Source organism: Chelonia mydas, chromosome 1, assembly GCF_015237465.2.
Source record: "Chelonia mydas isolate rCheMyd1 chromosome 1, rCheMyd1.pri.v2, whole genome shotgun sequence".
Lineage (NCBI taxonomy): Eukaryota > Metazoa > Chordata > Testudines > Cheloniidae > Chelonia > Chelonia mydas.
The window spans coordinates 322,139,642-322,160,427 of record NC_057849.1 but is presented as its reverse complement, the minus strand read 5'-3'; the positions used below and the strand labels follow the sequence as shown (position 1 = coordinate 322,160,427).

Genomic DNA, 20,786 nt, shown 5'->3' with positions numbered 1-20,786 from the left:
ACCCCCCATTCCTCAGACATTCTTGTCAACTGCTGGAAATGGCCCACCTTGATTATCACTACAAAAGGTTTTCTCCCCCCCGGCATGGGCTCTCCTGCTGGTATTAGCTCATCTTAAGTGATCACTCTCCTTACAGCTTATGCTCAAATAAATTTGTTAGTCTCTAAGATGCCACAAGTACTCCTTTTCTTTTTGCGAATACAGACTAACACGGCTGCTACTCTGAAACCTCTCCTTACAGTGTGTATGGTAACACCCATTGTTTCATGTACTCTGTGTATATAAATCTCCCCACTGTATTTTCCACTGAATGCATCCGATGAAGTGAGCTGTAGCTCACGAAAGCTTATGCTCAAATAAATTTGTTAGTCTCTAAGGTGCCACAAGTACTCCTTTTTTTTTTTGAGAATACAGACTAACACGGCTGCTACTCTGCAACCTGTCTTTATGGAAGATGTAGTCCTCCAGGGAGCCCAGAGGGGAGAGAGGGGCTGGAACTACAATTCCCATAATTCTTAATGTGCCATGCTGTAGAAATGCCATTTAATGTTTGTTTAACTGATTTGAAACAAACATTTCAGGTCATTTAAAAAAATGAAATATTCCAGTTTGGACTAGTTGCACTGATCCCCCAAAAAATTCATTTTGATTTGCCTGACAGAAAATTGAAATTTTTGTGGCAAAATCAAAGTTTTCCCAGGGACATTCAGGAATTACATTTTTCATCAAATATCATTCTGACATAAAATTACTGACCAGCTTGACTAATGGTGGAGAGAGTAGTAGTTACCATGGCCCCATCTCTAAGCCTATTGTGGAGAAAGATTTCCAGTAGCTCTCTATTTTCCCCATGTTTGCACCCTCCACCAAACTACCTCTTGAATCCCACCATCAATTTCCATAAGACAGATTTCTGCTGCTAGCCAGCTACCAAAAGCAAAACCGAACACCTATCTGCCAGATGTCTAGCTGTATGTGTGTCACTGCTCCTCCATTTGCAATGCAATATGGCAAGTCCATCAGTCTGCATCACAATAGGTTGTGAGTCTATTAAACAAGGAGGAATGTCACAGCACCAGTAAGAAACTTTCTTTTCCTCTTTCTACTTACCCTTCTATCTCTTTTCCTCTTGCGACTGGTTTTTATTATTTATATTTGCTTCTTGGCATGGCAATGCTGAATAACACTTGGTTGAGCTGTTGGTGATATTCTGAGATAATTAGCTTAGGTATTGAACACATTGACCATTTCCATTTCATGTCTCAGATGATCAGTTACCCCTTTTTCCATAAGGCAGTTATTATTTTGATTGTCATATACCTTTAAGTCATGCTGTCAGGGAAATTGTGAATGCAGTTAATGTCTCTCTCTCTTACCAGGTGTTTCACTGTATTGACAATCTGCATGGGACGTTTCTTTAGTGGGCTGGTACTGGTCTTTTGGTGCAGCCTAGTGCCACTGCATGCCTTCCCTGTGTTGTCCCCAAGGGTAGGGAAACTCCTGGGGTTTCAGGGTTTAATTCCCAGCCACAGTTCAATGGCAGCCCATGAAAGCACTATCAGCTGGGAGCTGCGACTATGCTCCCAGCTGGGGTTGACAGACAAGTGCTAGCTCAAGCAAAGCGAGTGCACTAAAAAGAGCAGTGTCGCTGAGGTTAGCACAGGTGGGAAGTTCAAGCTAGCTGCCTGAGTAAAAACCCGCCCAGAGCTCCTAAGTATTTACTCATCTATAGCCTGAGCTACTGCCCGTGCTACATCGCTCTGTTTTCGCATGCTAGCTTGAACGGCACTCTCCCAGCTGCAATGTAGACATATCTGGAGGGGGAGGGGGCGTGGTTGCTGACCACAAGACAAGGCAAGGAGCTGCCTTGTGTGGCCTGTAGGTTTTTTTTGTGTATGTATTTATTTTAGTTTACTGCTTGTAAAACAGTGTAGCAAGAATGCAGCTTAAGGCTTTTGCCAAATTGGACTCAATTTGGATTAAATATGTGCCCTGTGATAAAATGGTTTTGGCACTCAAACCTGACCTTTCCTCTCTTCCCTGTCCTGCCCCAGGACTGCAACAGCTTCCCTTTCACTGGTTTGTCAGTGCTGCTGGCATCCATTTCTTCAATGACTGTAAGCTTGAATAATTGATAGAGGTAACTAAATGCAGGTTTCTATTCTTAATAAAGTTCATCTTGAGCACATCAACACCAGAAGGCACCATATCCTGCTTTCTGTGCAACAGTGTGTGGGCTTTCTAAAGACTGAATTTAGACTCTCTTTATTTTCAGTATGTAAGCAGTTGCTGGCTGTAAAGCTGTCAGACTCCTGAAGGTCTGAATGACTGAAATAGTGACACGTACTATAGAATCTGTTAGAGACTTGATTATATCAGTTCCTTTTGTGTGTATGGTTCCCCCCCCCCATCTTGTTTTTGAATTAAAATATCTATAAAACTTATACTTGTTTACATTGAAAATGATGGTCATTGCCTTCCTTGCTTGTCCTACTCACCAATGTGTTTAACTTTGCTTGTGGTGTTGGTTATGTGGAAGCAGACTGATTTTCAAAGTGTAAAGCCAGGCTACAGTACCTGCTGGGGGTTCGAGGATGTGGGATTTGGGCTAAACTAGGGTTGGCTCAAGGGGGGCTGGGAGTGGAAAGAATATAGGTATCTGCCCTTCACTCTGTGCTCCGCCATGCCCCATCTGTCAGAATGAAGAAGTAGGACACCTTTCTGTAAAGGCAAAGTAGAAAAACACAGTATTTATCCCTGTTTACTGATGTCCCCCCGTCTCCACCCCTTTGGCCATATTTTCTCATCTCTTTTGGCATGGCCATCTCCTTTACTATTTTTAACTTCATCAGCTCAAAGCCCTACCTTATTTTTTCTCTTTGTCCCTCTCCCTAGTCTATCTAATTACTCTTCCTGGGTCTTCTATGCATTGGTCTCCTCTCCATTCCCTTTCCTTGCTCTGTCTTCTACGTCCTCCTCCTGTTCTTCCACATTACCCACCTCTTTCATTCCATAGCCACTTTCTTCCTCAGATCACACTCTTCTCCTTCCCCTCCTTTTTTCTTTTTCCCCATTCTCTTTCTCTCCCCCCTTTATTTGTTATCACTGTTGTAGGCACCCTTTACTAGCTGGGTCTCTGAACTTAATTGAGCGTGTTCCGGCTGGGGAAATCCTGTGTGCTGCAATCCAGCCTTAGAGACCACAATTCTCATGATGCTTTGGGGAAAGAGCGAGAGACTTCCTCTTCCAGAGAGAGCAGGCGGTGAACTTCATTTTTGGGAGAGGAGCAAGATTGCTGGTGAGGAGCTCTCTCCATACGAGGAGCTGCTGCTAACTGCTGCTAGGAAACCAAAAGCTGCTGCTGAGAGGTGGGGCTTTGATCAAGCAGGGAGCCTCAGAGGCTGTTAGTGGCTGTTGGAGCCATGGGAGAGACTATTGCTGTGCCTAGAGCTGACTGAGGTGGGCCTGCAGTGAAGGAACTGTGTGTAACAGTAACTCCCACTGTTGTTTGGGAAAGTACTTGCAAGGGAAGAGGCCAGGGTGGATTTGATCATGATTTAAATCACTAGTCAGGAAGACTCAATTTAATCATGGTTTTCTACATAAAAGTGCATTCTTGTTGGTTGTTATAACCTTAATACATATTCTTCACAACTCAGAGATAGACGTAGGTTTCATTTTTAGAAGGTACACCCTACACATTTTTAAATAGTGATTTAATTTGAAAACTTTTCAGATTAGTTTTACAGCTATATCAGAAAATGAATGATTGTTTGGTTATTTCATTTACCAAAGGTAATTGAAGCAGATATTTATGAAGTCCATTGGGAGGTGAACTATCTCCAATTCAACAGATTAATCATTAATATTTGGAGGATTGCTGTATTAGGAGGAGAGAACATCACCAGACAGGCATTTAAATTGTTTTATTTAACTAAAACAACATTATTAAGTATTCTGAATTTTTTTTCTTCAACAGCAAACATATAATATTTTAACAAAACAAGCATATGTCCCTCACTTCTCACATTTATCTCGACTTCTTCTCCTTGTCCAGTTCTATTCCATCCCCAGCAATCTTCTATTCATAGAATCATAGAATATCAGGTTTGGAAGGGACCTCAGGAGGTCACCTAGTCCAACCCCCTGCTCAAAGCAGGACCAATCCCCAACTAAATCATTCATTGAACTTTTTGAAACTTTGCACTTTTAGAGAGAGGTAAGGGATTGACTTTGTGTACACAAATTTGCAGAGGGACAATAGAGTTGAGGTCTGTTATTTCTCACCTCTATATATTATTTATTTATTTAAGAACATTTTTGCGGTTAACAAGCATGTTATCTCTGGAGACACAAACCCACAATTTGAGAACTGCAAAACTAAGCATCTCTGATGGTATCTTCTAGACCAGATGTGGGCAAACTGTGGCCCACAGGACTGTCCTGCCCAGCCCCTGAGCTCCCGGCCAGGGAAGCTACCCTGACCCCTTCACTGCTGTCCCCCCTCCCCTGCAGCCACGCCGCCGCACGGGCAGCACTCTGAGCGGCAGGGCTGCGCACTCCAGCCGGGCAGCATGGCAGCCAGACATGGTGCTTTGAGCGGCATGGTAAAGGGGGTGGAGGAGTTGCATAAGGGGTGAGGGGATCTGGGGGGCAGTCAGGGGACAGGGAGCAAGGGGTGGTTGGATGGGGCTGAGGTTCTGGGGGGGTGGTCAGGGGACGGGGAACAGGGGGGGTTGGATAGGCATGGGAGTCCCGGGGGGCAGTCAGGGGACAGGGAGCAGGGGGCAGTTGGATCGGTGTGGGAGTCCCAGGGGGCCTTTCAGGGGGTGGGGGTGTGGATAGGGGTTGGGGCAGTCAGGGGACAGGGAGCAAGGGGGTTTGGATAGGGGGTGGGGTCCTGGGGGAGTGGTTAAGGTCAGGGGGTCTTGGGAGGGAGCTGTCAGGGGACAAGGAGCGGGGGAGGGTTGGATGGGTCGGTGGTTCTGAGGGGGGGCAGTCAGGGGGCGGGAAGTGGGAGGGGTCAAATAGCGGGCAGGGGCCAGGCTGTTTGGGGAGGCACAGCCTTCCCTACCCCGCCCTCCATACAGTTTTGCAACCCCAATGTGGCCCTCGGGCCAAAAAGTTTGCCCACCCCTGTTCTAGACTGAGCATTGAGTCCCATTGGGTAGATAGAAAGATTAACCTAAATAATCTATACAGAAGCCCCTGGAGCCCCATAAAATTGGGTCACTAATCCATGAACTATTGGAACTCATTTAGCAAAACTTTTCTCAAACATTACATGAATATATTGTCTCATACGATAGAATTAGAATTTATAATCCCTATTCCATAATGAGATCTCTTTGAGTTATAATGTATCTTAATTAAAACTATCTTTAGATAGGTTTTTTCCTCAAAAAGCATTTTATCAAAAAAATCCGATTTAAATCAAAAACATCCAGTTTTTTTTTTTAAATCATTGATTTGTATCCACCCTGAAAGGGGCACAGCAGAGAGTCTGAGGAGAGACAGAGTGATCTTCCCATCGAACCAGGACCCAGACCTGCTGACCTTTGGTGGGGGCCAACTCCAATTTTCAGAGGGGTTGTGCAGCTTGTGTCTAGGACTCTGAAATCCAGAGTGTACGCTCCAGGGTGGGGTAAATGGTGGCAGTGTAAATGCCAGTTAAATACATTTCATTTATTACTGTAGTCTATATTTGTTAATTGATTGTATTCAACTGCCCCTTGTGGGTTTAAATTAGTAGTGACATTTAATCTTAGTCTGTTATACCCTGTTTAAATTGTTAAGTAAAGGCGTGTTAACTCTAATTTAAGTATATTGGATGTATATTATTTATAATTGGCATTTCTGAGTTAGACCCATGCCACAGTTTATTATTATTTATTATTAGAATAGGTTTTTCCTGGAGGTTCCCAAGGCACACCATTGAGTGTGTACTGGGGCCAGCCAGGTGACGGCACCGCCAATTTAAAATTCCTTTAGGAGTAAAGGGACTGCAGCAGAGGGGTGGATAGAGGATTCCCACGTATCCAACATCACCACTGGGATACTCAGGATCTCCTTTAATGTCAACAACATCAGGCACCCAGGCGAGTATTGCCGGCTCCTGAGTAACCCAGGGAGGAAAGGGAGGGGTTACACAGTTATTATTTATATTGTGGTAGGAGCTTCTGTGACATCCGCTCCTGCACTTCACACACTCACACCCCTGCCTCTCCATTTGCCAGTGCCTGCTCCCTATTCTCATTACAATGTCTGTTTTCCTCATGTCTATTCCCCCTCCTCAGTCCGGTGTCAGCTCATTGGACTCATCCCCATTGTCTCCCTGCAAAGGCTCTAATGCAGTAGTTCTCAACCTATTTACCATTGTGGGCAGCTCTCTCTGTATAACGTGGGCTGCATCCACACAATATATATACTACCTATATGGCAATGAGTATGTCACATGAGCCACAGCTGTGTGCTGATTCGGCTGCAAGCGGTCCCCAGGCCACAGGTTGAGAACTACTGCTCTAATGAGCCTCTCCAACACTAACCCTGTGAATCTACATATTTCCTTCCAGTCCCCTCAGCTCGGTGGGACTGGCAAGGGGAAGAGAAGCACAGCAGCTGTTCATGGCTGAGTAAGTTGCAGCCTGCGTGCTGATATGCAGAGGCACCATAGAAGACTCATCCGGAGAGGACACCCCCACATGACAGGCACCAGACCTTGTGCTGTGATTGGGTTTATAATCCTGCAAGTGCTGAACTTCCAGACTCTGCCACCAACTAGCTTGCACAGTTGCTGGCTCTCTCAACCTGTACATTACCTCCTGCCCCCTCCATTCTGTCTGTCTAACGAGCTATTTATACCACGCTCATCACTGTGCTGTCTGAGAGCCCTGCAGAAAATGCAAATCAAGTGGTCCAAATCTGACCACAATTTGACGTGTCTTTTGTTTTCACCCTCCTCTCTTGTGCATATATATGAAGATCATCTCTCTCCTTTCCTTTCCTCTAGCATCATCTAATACCCTAACAATTTGGGTTTTTTTTAAAAAGAACATTTTCTCTTTCTCTCTTCTTCCTCCTTTCCTTTCTTCCCCAGGACCCTCCTCCCACCAAGAGGTTGGTGATTATTATACAAGGGCCACAGATTTTGATGTTACTATCTCCTTGAACCCGGGCATTGGGCTCTCTTCCATCCATGTTTCCCATTGAGCTGATGGCTCCTTCAACCCAGACCTCACCTGAATGCTTAGTGTAGCAATACACTGGATGAAATCCTGGCCCCGTTGAAGTCAATGGGAAAACTCTCTTTTACTTCAATAGAGTGAGGAGTTTACCCACTATCTTTGTAAACCACCTGTAAAGGACAGGTCCTGAAAACCAAGAATCTCTCTGGATTTTAGGGACATGAAGTCTTCTGTGTGTGTATAGTAGTGGACGACGGTGTGTCACCTTTTCCTCTTACTCCATTCTTTCTCTCTCCTACCAAGCAGCACGCCTCCATTGCGTCTCATGTGCAAGTAAATTGTTCATGCGGCCAGGAAAAGATGGAAGAGACCTGCTTGTTGAATGTGTTGAGAAAATGAGAATTGGTCAATAGCAGTTATTTCTATAGCAATTAGCTTTTTTATAAATAGAAACAAACTCATAGGTGCACAGTTTTAATGGTGAGAATAGTTAACCATTGGAACAATTACCAAGGGTTGTGGTGGATTCACCATCACTGGAAATTTTAAAATCAAGATTGGGTGTTTATAAAAACGACCAATCAGGAACTACTTTGGGGAATTCCGATGACCCCAGGAGGTCAGAGAAGATGATAACAATGGTCCCTCTAGCATTATAATCTATGGTATTTTCCATGAAAATATGTCATCTGTATTTGAGGAAAGTATCTGACCATAAACTTTAGTTACTCACTGTTTCAACCTGAGCATGTACAGTACTACAGGGGAGTCTGATAATATTTGATTGATCTGAGTGGCAAGTCAGTCAATGCCATAAATAACTCAGTCTGTTTTTCCAGTCTCTGAAAGTGTCATTTCTGTACCATTCCTAGTGTCTTCCATTTCCAGGAGCTGAAATTTTAGACTGCCACCAATTTTAGTGATTTGTCTTGTCACTCACAGCCCTGAAGAAACTGACAACTCATAGCAGACATTTGAGAAAAAGCTATTAAGAAAATGTATATCTGGCATGTTTGAGTTATATTAACTAATTATTACAGAGCTTGAAAGATTTACCAAATGCCTACTAGTGTTAGCCAGAGGGATAAACCTATTAGCCTAAGTCTGATGTGAAAGATGTGGGAAGATCTACAAGTGAAGTTCAGGGGCAACAACTCCATTGCCTTGACTGTTGCTCCTAAGCAAAAACAGAGTAAAACAGACATGATTCTTATCAGTTTCACTGCTCCCTGCAAAGAGTTCTAAGTAGTAGTGGTGAGATTATTCAGCACCTTGTCAATTTCACTCTGCTGAGGATTGGGGAAGCTATAATGAGCAGCAGAGACACTGGAATAAACTATCTGCAGACTCGGGAAGACTGCTAATAGGCTACCTTCATTTTGCATTTGGAATTAGGCTAACATAAATCTAACTTTTTTTTTGGTGTTGTGGTTGTTAATGGAGCCCAAGTTTTGTAGAAATTGATGGTTCATTCAATAGAGACAGCTTCAGTCACTGAAAGCTTCTGGGATTTTAAAAATATCCGCTGTTAAAGAATTTCTACTCAATCAAGTGGAGTTATTGTTTACATATTTTAGTTGCAAACAATGGACCATATCCTTCAGGCTTTACTACATACCTTTTTCAGGCTATGCTCCTATTGAAATCAATGGAAGTTGATACTCAATAAGATCTGCAGGATCAGGCTCTGCATCTGTATTACCAAGAAATTTCTCTGCAGTTCAACTGTAATTGCAAGATAATTTATCTTTTTTTTAAATGGTTTCTATTTTTAAAAGATATCTATGAATCCAAAAGCTGCTTCCTTACAGAGAATATTTCCTAATCCTCTTTAGAAGGATTAAAATGTAAAACATTCTAGCAATACAAAAGAGAATCTGCAGGTGGATTTTATACCTGTCTTTTCTCTCTTTAAAGATTTTATATTCTTGCAGCTGATAAATGAAAAGTTACCGGAGTTATAGTATCAAACATGCCTATATCTTTTTAGGAATTAATTGCAAAAAGCTTTCCTAAGTTATTTTGTTTATGTTAACCTCTAAAGTTGTGACTCGATTCCTGCATCTGAAGATGCAGTCAAAAGGCATTTTAATTTGCTCAACCAGCATATAGTCAGCAAATCACTGTAGGTTTAATTGTCCTAGAAAGTATTACTGGAAGATATATTTTCACACAAATGAGCTCTTCAGTAAGAATTTGTAAAATGCATTAGGTACAAACAGGTTTTATTAATTAAAACAAACATATATTGAAAACATTCTTTTTCCAGCTTCCTTCAATAACTTACTTTTGTGATGATCCTAAGAAAAATGCCATTCCTAGTTGATGTTTGCACTATCTCTTTCATACTGTCTCATCATAGCAATTGAGGGAATCTTAATACCCATTTCTAGTTATATTCCAAGACCAGAGTGCCACTGAGCAAGTACTATTTTGTGCTTTTGGGTGGGGGTAATTTTGTTTTTTTGCAAAAGAAGTTGGTTTTGTTTGGGGGTGGGGAAAGGGGAGGTGTGTAAACTGATAGGCTTAACTTTGTCTTGAAATAGAAAGAACTTGTACCACCTCCTAAAAGTTCACTGTAGCACCAGCCGCGGTAGAGTAGATACAGGTCAGCAGCCGTAGAGTAGTTACATTCTGCTCCTAATTGTACAAGTTATAACATATGTACGTCACTGTAACTAGATCAGAATTTGTCCAGCAACCTTTTAGAGGGCCTGAAGTTACTGATACATACATTTTTCATGAATCCAGCTAATTCCTTTGAATTATCCATTGATGCAGGTGGCTTCTCGCAGAATATTATATACTGTGCATTAAGACTCACAAAAAAATTCAGTGTCCATATTTGAAACATGCATTCAACTTCAGTGACATTATAGAGGCCACTGAAAGTTTGGATATACTTTTAGAAGAATAGTGTGCCCCCAGTGTACCAAACAGCCAGATTGAAGAGGCAGAGGTTTGCACTGGAGATAAGACATGTCTTCAAGCTAGAAAAGCCAGAACAGAGACACTAAAATGGATAATTTAAAGCACAAGGATTTGCTGAGTTTCATTTAGACAGTATATACTAATAAATTAACTAATTTAACACAATTTTTATCTTTAGATTCTTCTTCCTTTTGTATTGCTTTTTTAAAAAATGTAAATGATATTAATTACATTCACGTAGTCATGATGGGCCTGACTCCACAACCTTTACACCGAGTACTACTGACACAGACAGACCTGTTAGCTGCAGTGAATTTATCTGTGTGAGCAAGAGTTCCAGCACTGGACCTTATAGGCATAAAATTCAAGCATGTTGCCTTGATATGAAATGTGTCTTCAATACCTAATTGTGCAGTTCCCTAAGCCAAATATCCCCTCCCTCTTCCAAGGTGAACGTAAATGCAGAATGATTAAAAATTGCTTGTCCTTTCTGCATAGATGGTGGGTCTGATTTTTCACTGCATTACATCAATGTAATGCCTTTGTGACTACCGGTGTAACATAGTGGAAACTCAGGTTTGGTGCAGTTATTTCTGTTTAGCACTCCAGTCAAATAGTTTATCTTTTAATTTCCCATGAAATGTCAAGTACATATTTTCCCAGTCAATAATTCAGATTTAGTGAAGTAATAACTCAGTGGAGGGACTCCACATATGCTTACATTAGTAAGGTTTGGGAATTTGTCTTTATGCTGTTTTCTCATCCTAGTAAGTGAGGGAAGCCAGACAACCACTACACTTGTGAATGCACTCACACAGGAACAGGATAAAAGACAAAAACACCACATCACCTATGAGTGGACACTGTTCACAAAGTGATCACTCTATAGCTCACTGATCAATCCTCATCCTCAAAGGAAACCTGCACAATGCTTTCAAAAGACAAGCCTGGGAGCTTAAATTTATAACTCTGCTCGACACTAAAATTATGGATTGTACAGAGACGCTGGATTTATGGCTTATTACAACAATCAGTACCTCCCTAGCCCTCTCTTTTTGTCATAATGGGCCACTCTATCTTGAATGATCCCTTACGATATGTGCTAACTACTTATGCTGAACAGTCAGTTCCGCCTTGCATGTTGCTGTGATGGGGAGAGTACCTTTTCCAGACCCGAAGAAGAGCTCTGCGTGGCTCGAAAGCTTGTCTCTCGCACCAACAGAAGCTGGTCCAATAAAAGATATCACCTCACTCACCTTGTCTCTCTAATATCCTGGGACCAACAGGGCTACAACTACACTGCATATGGCTGAGATTCATATAATTTATGGATTTTTTTCCTCTGTTTTTTCCATTTATTTACTTTTGGGCATTTGGCAGCACTTTATGCGTATTCAGTTTCACCGTTTTCCCTGTATAATCAGCTAGTTAATCAGTTTTGTCCTTTTTTGTGTGTGAGTCTTTCATGCAACAACAAAGAAGAGAAAAATGTTCTGAGTAATAGGAAAATGAAACCACAAAAATTGGCTGGGGGTTTCAGGGACAGGACTTTAATTTGTTTCTTTCGTTTAGCAGGTTTCAAGTTGGTGGTGTGTCAAACTTTCTTACATTTAATATTTAACTAGATTTCATAATTGTGTGACATATTTGGTTTTTATGTAACCTATTTTTGAAGTTCTGGATAAAAAGATTGTGTTTTAATAATAGAGTATGTAGATATGCAAAAAATGAAAGTTTGGACACATGATGCCATTATTCTCCCTTTGTTTTTTTCCAAGCTGCCTGTCTCGTCCTGGGCTGTATGATTTTTCCTGATGGCTGGGATTCAGATGAGGTAAAACGGATGTGTGGTGAAAAGACAGACAAGTACACACTTGGGGCTTGTTCAGTTCGTTGGGCATATATCCTGGCTATTATTGGAATCTTGGATGCCCTGATCCTCTCGTTTCTGGCATTTGTGCTTGGCAACAGACAAGACAGCTTGCTAGCAGAGGAACTCAAGTTGGAAAACAAAGGTAGGATTGCCTATACTCTGTGCTGCCTCAAGGGCAAATACTTAAAAAAACAATTATCTCTCTTTTTAGCAAAAAAATCACACTTTCTTATGTTGTAATTTGCTGGGGGATTTTAATAATTTTTTTAGTTCCCAAATCAAAGAACTCCTTAAGTTACAATAATTTCTGCTCTGATTTGTGCTTAACATTCTGGAAGGAGTAGATAAAATATTTTTTTTTACATTTCGCCTTAGTTTCCTGACTTGTTTTGTATTTCATTATCATTGAAACTTTACCATCTTTAACCTTGTCCATACGCCTCTCTGCATTTGTTCTTATTTTGTTTCCTTTAGGATTTTGCATTGTAATATGAATACCTGCAGGCTGCGGTATGCTCATGCACAGTATGTTACTGTGCAATAGAAAGTAACAAAGGAATGGATGGCTTGGGAGACTGGTAATGAGCTTTGTAATGGATAGCCCAGGGGTAGTCAATAGACAGACCGCAGGCCAAATCCAGACTATCAGATGCTTTTGAACGGAGTTTGAAATCTTTTTATGTACTTATTATCATTATTGTTGTTTTGTTTTATTATTTTTTATTATCATCATTGTTATTATTTTCTCTGAAGTCTGGACCTTGACTATACATTGACCAAGAAATTTGGACCTTGACAAAAAATAATTGACTACCCCTGAGATAGTCTTTGTAATGCGGTGCCATGGTCTAGTGGATTGACAACAGAGCTCCAAAGTCACAACACAAAAGTTCTAACCCCTGTTCTGATTTAACTCACTGTGTTGCCTTGGGTTGGTTTCTTAGCCACCTCACATGGATTTGGGGTAGGTTAATAATTGAATGTTTATACAGTGATTTGAGAATGTGGCATTCACCACCCGTCAGAAGCCAGTAGAAGCTTAAAGCTGTTTGTTTGGCAGCATACATTGTGTATAGCAGGTCATGTCAGTCCTGTTCCTAGTGCACAGCTGTCCACATCTCTGAAAGCACCTATCTAATTGGTGCTAACTGGCACAGTTGGGATCAGTCAGCACACGGAGGCCAAAGACTGATTTGACTTGAAGACTGAACTAACCCACACAACTCTAGGACTCACTAGTGCCCTATTAATGTTAAGGTGTCTAGGAAGGCTTGTATTATCATTGCCTTTAATCTGCATGTTCTGTGGATAAACTGAGGGCTTCATTTTCCAGGTCTGTCAGTGTGGCATCTTTCTACAAGAATGACATTCACTTAACATTTTAAAAGGAAATTGTAAAAGGAAAATTCCTCTCTGTGTCTTCTAAGTATGGCAAAAGCACATTTAGAATTTTTCTCAGGAGACCCAGTATACAATTGAAACTAGAAGTGTTTCGCACAGGGTCAGAATTTTGGCTTGCTTATCTGAATTCCACCTACCAGAATTTCAGAAATACATTTTTTTTAACTGAACGTCTTTAATAAACATACTAATTCAAGGTATACAGCTAGATGATAAAACACTTTCACCCTTAAATTTGTGAATGTTTGTGTGTATCTTAATTTGTTTCCCAAAATTTGCCTTTGCTCCAATAGAATTATATGATTATACCACTTTTATACCAACTGATCCTGGGGGCATACATTACAAAAGACTTGGGTCTGCTCTAAACAATGCCAGCTGCAATGGCCCCTTAAGAGCTCTTCAAAAATTACTGGAGTGGAAGGCATCCTGGCCACTCTCTTAGCATGACCTGTACACCAGGGAGGCCAGATAGCATGGCATGCCGCTGACTGTGCTGGCTCTGCATCAGCCAGAGATTCCCCTATGAAAAGGGAATGCCCAGCTGTCCACTTATGTCATCCTCCACCACAACAGGGCCAGGCTATGGACCAGAAATCTGTCTCCACATTTTCTGATATTGTTATGGAGTAACTAGGCATGAGAGAATGCAATAACGTATAAGCATAGAAACATTATTACCTGATACATAAAAATCACAGTTCACGGGGTCATTATTAGAGATTATTAATGGTTATAATTGTAAAATTAATCTTGGGCCCAATCCTGCAGTCCTAATTCAAGCAAAACTCCCACTGACTTTAATGACAGTTTGTTTGAGTAAGCCCTTTGTACCAGAATTATTTCTGGAAATTGGAACAAGGAAGTGTATACAAAACAAGGTGATAAAGTAAAGTGACAAAATCACAGAAAAGAACAGTCTGTACTCCTCTGTTGTTTTTGACATTCAGAATAGCTAAATGTTAATAGGTTAATGAATGCTCAAAAATAAGAAACATGTCTTAAAATTCTGAACTGGAGAGGACTGAGACAAGTGTTCCCATATGCAAGACAGCTGTATTTTTTCACCATTTCTTACTCCTCTCTTGTTTACTCAGGTTTGAGAATAAATGTAACACACTGGTCAACATGTGTTCTAGGTTTGATTACTATAACACAGTTGAAATGTAGTTTTCAATGTATAGTCTATATGCAGTTTTTCTGATACATAAATTCTGTGTTACAATCTGTATATTTTTCACACAAAATCAACTATCACCTGAAGGAGAGAGGCATCTCTAAAAAAGACTTTCACATGATACTTATGCACAGCTATTCTGTTCTCTCTTTTCATTAATGGAATATTTTGCTTTTTGTTACAGGAACCAACAATAGTGGCTTAAAGCACTGTACGTTATCAAAATTAATGGCAATGAGAGTGATAGCACACGGGATAGGAATTAATCTTGGTTTTAGGCTTCATCAACACCATTTAAAATGAGCCAGCAATATCAGGCATTTATCTTGATGTGTTATAGAATAGCATAATTTAACATGTTGAACTGTATTAATTTTAATTATGTAAAATTCAGGCTCTAGCCAAAGCATGAAGTGATCACAAGAGATGTATTTTCAATTTCTTTTGGAAAAAGACTGTTATGGCAGAATGTTCTAGTTTCATGCATGTTATGAGGCATCAATGTATAAGCGTTCAGGTTGAAACTCTCCTCTCCACAGGAAGAGTTAAAGTTACCCCATGCAGTAAACTCCACACAGAGAGACGTCAGTGGGATTGTGTGGGTTAAAGCACTCTCCTTTGACTGGTTGGGCTGTCAGACCAACTTTTCTGAGGTTCCTTGGAAGGGCAGAACAGCTACAAGAAAGGAGGGTTAACACTCAGGCTCACCTTTTGAGACCAGATGGTCCCAGGTGAGCAGTTTGAACTAGCGGTTTCCCAGCCTAAAAAGCCCCAGGGCTGAGACAGGGAAAGGGAATAGTGTGCTAGGCAGGAGAGCCAAAGACAGAGACAAGAGCGAGTTGCTCCCTGGTGACGGGCAGTGGTGTCTTAGCTGAAGTTTCTGTAAGAAGGAATTAATTTCCCGTGTGCAGTTTTCACCGTCTCTATTGCAGGTGAACGGGACTTGTGTACATTTGGTAAATAAATAAAACAGAGTTAAAAATCCCAAAATCTGCTATTGCTTAGAAAGGGGCAACAGTGCACTTGCTAGAGATCCTGTATGACTAAATGCTCTTCAGCGGTCATGTCATGCCTAAGAAAGATAGCTTGCTCACATACACATAGGGCTTATAATAAATGTGCATCAAATACTACAGAATCCCTCACATGTTTCCATCAGGCAGATACAGAAACACACAAGTCTGTGTTTTCAAACTTAGGTGCCTAAATATGGATTTGGATGCCCAATTTTAGGCATCCAAGTTCGAAAATTATGGCCACAATGTATACAAAAATTCAAATAGTCATCATCCAACTGAAGCAGGCATGCTGGGCTCCCTTATCCTCCAGCTATTCACAATAAGCTCCGCTGTTCCCCCTTCATTCTACAGAATCAAATCCCCTGAGGTCTCCTGAGATATAAAAATCTAATATATGAAAAATCTTGTTTTAAAAGTTGGCACTTAATTTTCTGTAAAATAGCTCCTAAAATTTAACTATTTTTATTCTAGTCTCTTTCTTTGATTGACATTTTCTTTTCCTTGCCATGGCTGCCCACCTCTCTTCCATCCTTCATTTGTACAAGCTTAGGAGCGATCCACATGTTTCCTCTAGCTCAGGGGTGAGCAAACTTTTTGGCCCGAGGGCCCACATCAGGGTTGCAAAACAGTATGGAGGGCCGGGTAGGGAAGGCTGTGCCTCCGCAAACAGCCTGGCCCCCACCCCTATCCGCCCCCTTCCACTTCCCGCCCCCTGACTGCCCCCCTCAGAAGCTCTGACCCATCCAACCCCCCCCCCCCGCTCCTTGTCCCCTGACCGCCCCCTCCCGGGACCCCCCGTCCCTGACCGCCCCACTGGGATCCCACCCCCTATCCAACCCTCCCTGTCCCCTGACTGTCCCGACCCCTATCCATACCCCCGCTCTCTGACAGGCCCCCCACCCCACTCTTTGTCCCCTGACCGCCCCCTCCCGGGACCTCCGCCCCTAAATGACCCCTGGTACCCTACCCCTTATCCAACCCCCCCCCCCACTCCCTATCCCACCCCTCCCGGGACCCCCCAGAACCCCACCCCCTATCCACTCTTATTGGAAAGCCTGGGAGGTGAGCACGCGCAAGCCGCACTGCCTGCATGGCTGTGAGGGAGGGGGGACAGCGGGGGAGGGGCCGGGGGCTAGTCTCCCTGGCCGGGAGCTCAGGGGCCGGGCAGGATGGTTCCATGGGCCGGATGTGGCCCGTGGGCCATAGTTTACCCACCTCTGTCTAGCTCCATGCTCAGGGTGTTTTTTACTGCTTGTAACACAAAACCAGCTTGACCAGTTGTATTCCTACTTTACAAGGAAGAGGAAAACTACCTGGGTGCTATTCTTCAGTGAATCCATTGCTGCAGTCAAACACCACATTTACCAGATAAACCATGCAGACCTGCAGAGCTGGGACTAAGAGCCTAAGACAAATGTTTATTCTTAGGTGCCTAAAAGGAAGAGTCAAATAACTACTCCACTTTCCATAGCTGCTGAATAAAAATTGAATCACTCATTTCAGTGCCTAATTTTAGATGTGGAAACTTGAAAATCCTTGCCCTAGTTGATAGTTCCCAAACACAATTATCTGCCATTTGAACTAAGGCAAAAAACTCTGTTAAAGTGGTAAAGGACTCAGATGTTCTCTTTCAGCTGCAACCAGCTACAAAAAAGTCACGCTGCTCATACATATACTATAATCATTACAATTAGATGCAATTGCTAATTACTTTGTTTAATTACAATCCGCTTTCTTCAAATACAGCCTACAACATAGGGCCTACACAATGAATTTACAAGGCTTTTTAAACATAAAGGAAGTTTGAAGGGTTAGTACCAAGACATTTTTGATCCAGAGGTTCACAAGGAAATGTTAAATGCAAATCCAAAAAAATGTAATGATCTATAATTAAAAGGCAGTTTAACTGATTCTCTTAAAACTATATCTGAAAAAATCTTCACCTCCAGCACCAGGCTATTTTCAGGTTACACCAGCTTTGCCAGCCAGAAGTATATGGGAGATAAAAATTATGATTGCAACCTTAGCTGTAGTGAGAACATCACCTCTCCATAATGAGGAATCTGCCTACACCCAGCACTGCATGTGGGGTCTAACCACAGCTTCATAAAGACAAATTATAACCTCTCTGTTCCCACATGTGATACTTGCAATAGAGCATTCACATTTTTCCCCCCAACAGTCTGCTGTGGTATTAAATATATGGTCTGTGTCTAAACTGCAGTGGTCATCTATTTCAAGTAATATAACTCAACAAATCCATAGTACTTATGGACTACATTTTGACCTCAGATACATGCGGGCAAATCCTATTGATTTCAATGGAAGAGGTGTATATGTATTAGAAGAATGAATAGGATTCCATACTTTCTGTAAAAAGAACAGGCATACTTGTGGCACCTTAGAGACTAACAAATTTATTTGAGCATAAGCTTTCGTGAGCTACAGCTCACTTCACTGGATACATTCAGTGGAAAATACAGCGGGGAGATTTATATACACAGAGAACATGAAACAATGGGTGTTACCATACACACTGTAAGGAGAGTGATCTCTTAAGGTGAGCTATTACCCGCGAGGGGAAGGGGGGAACCTTTTGTAGTGATAATCAAGGTGGGCCATTTCCAGCAGTTGACAAGAACGCCTGAGGAACAGTGGGGAGAGGGGAGTAAACATGGGGAAATAGTTTTACTTTGTGTAATGACACATCCACTCCCAGTCTTTATTCAAGCCTAAATTAATTGTATCCAGTTTGCAAATTAATTCCAATTCAGCAGTCTTTCGTTGGAGTCTGGTTTTGAAGTTTTTTGTTGAAGAATTGCAACTTTTAGGTCTGTAATCAAGTGACCAAAGAGATTGAAGTGTTCTCCGACTGGTTTTTGAATGTTATAATTCTTGACGTCTGATCTGTGCATTTCCTATGTCTCAACTTGCATTAGGATCGGCTAACATGATCCCAACATCTCTGCAAAGTCACATGGTTAATACAACTCCACACAAGCATAGGAGTCTTTGTGATAGTCCTTGGGGTACCCAGGATTGTAAATCACCTTGTTATCCCCTGCTGCCAATGTGAGCATGTCTTGCCTGTGCTTAACTGGGTGTCAGCTCCCTGACACTGCCAGGCTGTTAGCCCAGAGGAACGTGTGTGAACAGCTACACCAGGCCTTACTTTGCCTTGCTAATTAACCGTAGATGCACCTGAGTCCCTAAGCCCCTTTGAAGTATTTCGCTGTAGTATCCAGCCCCTTCTCCACGGAACACTCATAGAAATACCAGGTCAGCTGTCCCCAATTGCACACCAGTTTGAATGATTCAACTCAGGATCAGCATCTAGCTTAATATCACAGCACTTAGATATAAACATAGTGAAAACAAGGATAAGTTTATTATCAAAGATTCAAGTAATAGTGACAGGTTTCAGAGGGGTAGCCGTGTTAGTCTGTATTAGCAAAAACAACGAGGAGTCCCTGTGGCACCTTAGAGACTAACAAATTTATGCCAAAATAAATGTGTTAGTCTCTAAGGTGCCACAAGGACTCCACATTTGTTAAGTAATAGTGAGTAATGATATTGGAAACAAAACGTTACATATACAACAAAATTATTACATGCTTTCTAGAGTCTAAACTTGACTTAACAGGTTAACTTCTTATATAAAGTTTTATCTTAGCTAGTGTCTTCAGAGGCGGATTAGGGGTTTGTGGGGCCCTGGGCCACAGCAGATGGGGGCCCTGGGCCACAGCAGGTGTTGCCGCTCCCCACCCCTTGCACCTCAGTCCCTCCTCTTCCCCTCCCAGCGCTTCTGTGGGAAAGTGGGGTCAGGTTGCGAGGACTTCCCTGGAAGAAGCACTGGGTGGGGGGAGTGGGGCAAGCCCACGCACCCTGACCCCGCTCCCCAGCAGGAGCACCAGGAGGGTGGTTGGGGTGCAGGGGTGCCTATTTGTCCAAGACCCTGGGCACAGGCCCTGTTGGCCCAGTGGCCAGTCCACCACTGAGTGTGTTTTGCAGTGTTTCAGCCAAAGTTGGCTGAGATCCTGTTTTCATAAATGTAAATGCACTACACATTTACTTCCTTGGTGCACAATAAGGGGGTGTCTTCTTTGCCTTCTACTTACAGTCCCCAAAGTTAATTGTCTGTACTCCGAGATAGTATAAATTGCTGTGGCTTCTTTTTCCTGTGTGCTGCTTCTCTATTGACTTTGCATCTTTCCATTGACTTTGTATGTAAATGGGTATCCACTGTGTTAACTTACAATGCTTAATTAACATCCGGATGGAGAGAGAGAGGTGAATAAACATCTTTTGGCTGACAGGAAATCTTTCTTCATCTCTGCTGGTACCTTTATACAGACTCTAAGAACATATTTTCAGTGTATATATACATAAATCTTTATATAGTGCCTTTACATAAATTTCACAACAATATTGACCAGTGTGACCCAAGCTGTCATTTAAGACCCACATGACATCCTTTGATGAACCAGCATGTACATACCAGAATCAGGATATTCCTGTAACTCCCTTGCCAGTTGGCATTAAGGGGTTTTTGGGTCACTGTCCTCACTGGTCGGTTCTAATGGAGAAATGGGTCCAGGATAGTAAACCAAATATAACTTAAAATTGTCAGGAAGAGGCTGCTGTGGTGCTAAAGACAGCTCTTAACTTTTGCTATTGAAGCTACATGGTTTACCCCCCACCACCTCCCAATGCAGATCCTATAGCAGAATCAAGACCTTTGTTTAGAAATTATACAGAGAGACTGTAGAGAAGAGGCATTAAGATTACAGAGGAGTTAGAAGAAATAATCTATGGCGAAAGATTACATACATTAAATATGTACTGCCTTGCAAAATAGTCTGCTTATACAGTAGTATGCAAATTCATAAAGAAATTTGCCAACAAAAGGAGGAGAAATTGTTCTAATTTGAAATAAATAAAATATTTGGGGTTTAGAAAATATGTATATAATTTACCAGCGAGATTAAAATAGAGGCCTTCAACAGTAAATTAAAGTAACTAATAAAGGACTATCCTGCACTAGTGCAGGGTGATGTATTGGATAATCCAAGAGTTCCTTTCCAGCCTAACTTTCTGTGATAAGATAAAATCCCCTCTCCCCCAAACATATGCATGCATTAGTCTACTGAAAAAAATGAAAAACCATGAATTAAGGGTGTCCGCTCCCCACTGATTAATGA

The 20,786-nt window shown here is 41.9% G+C and overlaps 1 protein-coding gene across 3 annotated transcripts in view; it reads left to right on the top strand.

Moving 5' to 3' along the window:
• Positions 1-20,786, top strand: part of LHFPL3 (LHFPL tetraspan subfamily member 3) — a 382,826-nt gene that overhangs the window by 252,287 nt on the left and 109,753 nt on the right. For all 3 annotated transcript variants that reach the window (XM_037889185.2, XM_037889187.2, XM_037889186.2), the window contains exon 2: positions 11,894-12,130. In XM_037889185.2, coding sequence (XP_037745113.1) covers positions 11,894-12,130 — 237 coding nt within the window. The remainder of the gene's footprint in view (positions 1-11,893; positions 12,131-20,786) is intronic.